General features: G+C 43.2%; 1 protein-coding gene across 2 annotated transcripts in view; it reads right to left on the reverse strand.

Annotated features, from left to right (window-relative positions):
• Nucleotides 1–5,000, reverse strand: part of tmcc2 (transmembrane and coiled-coil domain family 2) — a 9,461-nt gene that overhangs the window by 1,004 nt on the left and 3,457 nt on the right. Inside the window, exons 3-5 of one of the 2 annotated variants that reach the window (XR_006928643.1) lie at nt 4,092–4,645; nt 2,062–2,197; nt 1,008–1,400 (exon numbers count right to left, since the gene is read on the reverse strand). Coding sequence is in view for 1 of the 2 variants with exons in the window: in XM_046874613.1 (XP_046730569.1) it covers nt 1,101–1,400; nt 2,062–2,197; nt 4,092–4,645 (990 nt within the window). In the remaining variant the exon portion in view is untranslated. Of the gene's footprint in view, nt 1,401–2,061; nt 2,198–4,091; nt 4,646–5,000 lie in introns of both variants that reach the window. The other variant, XM_046874613.1, reaches the window with a different exon arrangement.

The following is a 5,000-nucleotide window of genomic DNA, read 5'->3' on the forward strand; positions in this document are numbered from 1 at the left end:
AGCCTGCTAGCTTGCATTCTATTCTATACTGACACAGCCTGAAAGCCGAGACCTTATTAGAACAGAAACAGATAAAATGCTGAAAACAGCGCAAACATGCAACAACATTGGGTCTTTTTCAACGGTAAGAAATGCACACATGACTTTGACGTCATCTCATTTCTTCTGTTTCAGAAGATCAGATGAGTGTGTAAAGCTGACTGTAGTGTACACACTCTCACACACCTGCCCTATTTCCTGCACTATAAGCCGCATTCAGATATTGTACTTTATGGTCAAACTCGGTGTGTCCAACACAACGCCCTCTAGTGTTGTAAACCAGCACTGCATCTGTCTAAACACCTGGATATTGCATTAGCGTGATAATGATGGTCACTCCTGCACGTACACAAGCTCTACAGACTCTAAGTAGAAGATTATTATCGCTATAAAGTCCCATTACATTGTGTCTTGAATAAACTCTCCTCCTGAGAACTGTTTTAGAAATGCAGTCATGCTGCAGTGTGTGTTGTGAGTGCTGGGTCTCACTTTACTACACAGCCATCTGAAGCGAATGTGATGTCCAGGCATTTATCTCAGTGCAGAACTAGTGCTGTAACATTTCTGTTTTTCTTCAAGTCAATCCTGTTCACACAGTTTTGGACATGTGAAATGCATGTCTGTGTTGTTTGCGACCTCCTGGAGGTCCAGTCCAGTCTCTGGCTACAGTAATGCTATTTGTGCTACTGAAGGTTTTTAGTATGATGTTAGCACCAAGCTAACAGTGAGTAGTGAGCCTGAACCTTCACATGCTAGACCCTCACACCCTTCGTAAACACACAAGTAACATATTATTATGTTCAATCTAAAACGATAGCAGGCAAGAAAATGCGTCTTATAGTATGGGAAATATGGCATTTAAATATTATGAGTTAAACCGGAGTGCTTTAGTGCACAACAATGTGCTGAACTCCAGATATGTACCGAACACTGACAGATCTGGTTTAAATGGGACGTGTCCCACTTACTGTCTCTGTGGAGGTAACAGTGTTCATGTGAGGAGTTTTATCTGTTCTTCACAAACACAGAACCAGTGGGTGGAACTGTGCAGTCATGTGACTTCAGCCAGACAGGAAGCAGAGTTCCAGCCAATCCCAGTGCTTCCAGAGCATGAAGAGGAAGAGAGTGAAGGAAACAGAGGAGGCGATGCGTGCTCGGGTCTTCATGAGCGGGGTGATGAAGTTGGCTGCGGTGGAGACAAACACGAGCAGTACAGCCATAAGAGCTAGCAGCACGCTAATGAGCTTCCCGAGGAGAGCACGGGCGTTAGCGTTCTCCACACCCTCCAACTGCACCACCTGCTGCTGCTGCTGCTGCAACTCCAGCTTACTGACACGTGTCAGACATGATTCCACTGCCTCCTGAATATGCACATACACACACATGACAACAACGCAAATATGATTAGCCATGTTTTACCAGAAATTACAAGTAAGATATCATCATGTAAATGATAACAATATGCAAATTCTATCTTATACATTCACTATCCAAGCAAAAGTATGTGCACCTCACATCGAAATGCCTTTTCTACAAAGCCTGAAGCACACAATTATACGGAACCTCTCAGTACGCTGTAGGATTACAGGTTTATTTCACTGAAACTAAGAGTTCCAAACAGTGCTCCAGCATGACGATGAAGGCATGCTTGTTGGTGTTGAGGTGGTGTGGAAGAACTCGAGTGTAATTGCACAGAGCCCTGATCTCCTCAACTCTACTGAACACTTAGAACTTGAACACTGACTGAATCCCAGTGTCTCAGCAAACAACCACAAACTCCATATTAATTCCCTGCTTATGTGGTGGAATGTTCAGTGGCCAGAGGTGCACATACTTTTGGACAAATCTTTTTTAAAATCAAATATTCAGTAATATGTGATAATAAAATAATATTTAACAATAATGTATACATTTTACAATTGAAGAAATAAAAATAGACCAATGAACTGAGAGCCTTATACTTATAGTTATTTTGTGTGTTTGTGTGTGTTTGTGTGTGTTTGTGTGTAGCCATAACTATACCTGGATGTCTCGAGCTCTCTCATAGGACTGGTAGGCCACCTTCTCCTCCATACTGGCCAGCTCCTGTTTCAGGTTACTCAGTTCATTTTGATGGAGTTCACTAAGGTCATTTAGCTGCTCCTCCAAACGCTCATACCTGCTCTCTCACACACACACACACACACACACACACACACACACACATCTGAATATTCCCTCATTAACACACTCATTTTATTTTTTTATCAATTCAAAAATGTAAAGTAAATGGACAGAAAAAAATCCAAATCAGTTCGGTATTTGGTGCGACACGGTTTGGCCTTCACTTCTTTTTTTGCACACTTTGTTGTACACTTGCACAAAGTCGGGGATTTTGTAGGATCAGAGTTAGGTGTATGATAAACCAATTCTACCACACAGGTGCTAATAATCATCAAGTCCATATGTAGGTTGAAACACAGTCATTAAGTGAAACAGAAACAGATGTGTAGAAGCTTCAAACTGGGTTATGAACAGCCAAACTCCAGACTGTGGAAGCAAAACCTTTCCCAGGCGCAGATTTGAAAGCAGACAGATTTCACACTATTTTGAAAAACCACAAACAAACTAGCAAAGTTGAGGAGTGTAGATGCAGTGGTCAGCCAAGAAAACCTAATGCAGAGAATGAAAGACATGAGGTACATCATGCTTACTTCCCTTCAACATCATAAGCAGTGCCACCACCAAAGGACTGGTAGAAACAACTGGGGCCCAGATACAACATACCTGAAATATTTGTCTGTAGAATGTAGACAAGATGTTTGCTGAAGGACTGGAGAGCTTTACAATCATGAGTATCTGCAGGCATCAGTGAAGCATGGTGGAGGTTTCCTGCAAATTTGGAGCTGCATCTCTGCAAATGGAGTTGAAGATATGGTCAGGATTGATGGTGTCCTCAATGCTGAGAAATACAGGTAGATTGTTCTCCATTATGCAGTCCCATCAGGGAGACGTCTGATTGTCCCCAAATCTAATCTGCAGCAGGACAACAACCTCAAACATACAGCCAATGCCAATAAGAACTATCTTCAGCGTAGGGAGGAACAAGGAGTCCTAGAAGTGATAGTTTTGGTCCCCAAAGGGCTCTGATCTCTGTCTGGGATTACATGACTAGACAGAAGGATTAGGGGAGCCAACATCCACAGAAGATCTGTGGTTAGTTCACCAAGATGTTTGGAACAACCTACCTGCTGAGTTCCTTCAAAAACTGTACCTTGTACTGCACGTGTACATAGAGGACACATAGAGAGAAGTTTTGCAGCAAACGGTGTCACATCAAATAGTGATTTGATTTGGATTTCTCTTCTGTTTAGTTACTTTTCATTTTATTTGATAAAAATAAACTATCATTCACTTTAAAGCATTTTTCCCCAAGTGTATAGCTGTACCCCCTCATTCACATATTAGCCAGGGCAGGTTCTAGACATTTTAAGTAACTTGTCAATAACAATAACCACTCCACACAGACCTGTATATACCTGTACCCCTTCAGCCACACCGGTATAAATTAGAATCCCCTTACAATCACCTGTACAAGGTGGTATCTGTGGCAGATTTGCCCAGTTTCACACAGAATTTCACGTTTGCTCTTTGTTCTAACTTGCTATTCATAATGAAATTGTAAGCGTGGTAACGCATGTGGTAACATTAGCACCAGTAACACAGCTTCTGATGTACACAGAATAGTGTCTTTTGGCACACTGACTTCTGATGGTTGGCGCTGCTTGTGACTGTGCGTGCAGCCTTGTGCTGCCATTTGTTACCGTGTTACAAAACTAGTCTCAAAACATTTTGATAACACCTTGTACGTATATATTCTTTAAAAGCTCTCCACAACCGTATATACATTTAACCCCTTCAAAAACACACACATTTATAAATGTACACCTTTGCATACAACTGTATATACACGCACACCTACACCACACATAAACACCTGTATATCCTACTGTTTCCTAATTACTGGATACACACCTGCCCCTCACACATCTACCCGTATCGAACACACACACCTGTATCTCTCCTCCTGCAGGCATTGGGTCATGTAGGAGTAGTCACTCTGGAGTCGTGACTTCATGTCCTCCATTGCATCCTCCAACTGCACCTGACTGGCTTTAATCTCCTGTAATCCCTCGAGCAGAGCATCCCATGATGCAGCCGTGTGATGATGGTGGTGATGATGATGATGATGGTGACCATCCAGTCGTGGGCTGCCCATGCAGATGGCCCCACCCCCTCCAGAGTTGCTCCCTGCACCAGACCCGGAGGTGCCACTTGAGCATTCATCGTCACTTCCATACTTGGGGCTGGAAACCAAAGTAGCACTGCCACTAAGTGCACGAGGGGGCGCTTCCTCTGTATGGCCAGGTACTAACGTGTCCTTTAGGTGGGTGATGTTATCTGCACTGCCAAACTTGTTGCGTATGAGTGCTGAGACTCCGCCCCTCACACCTTCAACTACACCTCCTCCGAAGCCACTGATACCGGCCCGCACGTTGGCTCCAACGTCCTTCAGGCCCTGCTGCATGTCCCGCAAAACGTCTTTGGGCTGACGTGCCAAACCGTTCTGCCAAAGTTACACAGATACACTTCTGAACACACATTTAATCCAGGTGTTACATAACAGCTTCCCAAATTTACACCTCTTTACACACCTTTATTCACATCAAGACCAAGGTTACCTACCTGTATAAACATCTGTACCCGAGTTACACACCTGTATATACATCTTTACCCCAGTTACACACCTGTTTATACATCTTTACCCCAGTTACACACCTGTATATACATCTTTACCCCAGTTACACACCTGTGTATACATCTGTACCCCAGTTACACACCTGTGTATACATCTGTACCCCAGTTACACACCTGTATATACATCTGTACCCCAGTTAAACACATGTATACACATCTTTACC

The sequence above is a fragment of the Silurus meridionalis genome, chromosome 19 (assembly GCF_014805685.1).
Source record: "Silurus meridionalis isolate SWU-2019-XX chromosome 19, ASM1480568v1, whole genome shotgun sequence".
Classification (NCBI taxonomy): Eukaryota; Metazoa; Chordata; class Actinopteri; order Siluriformes; family Siluridae; genus Silurus; species Silurus meridionalis.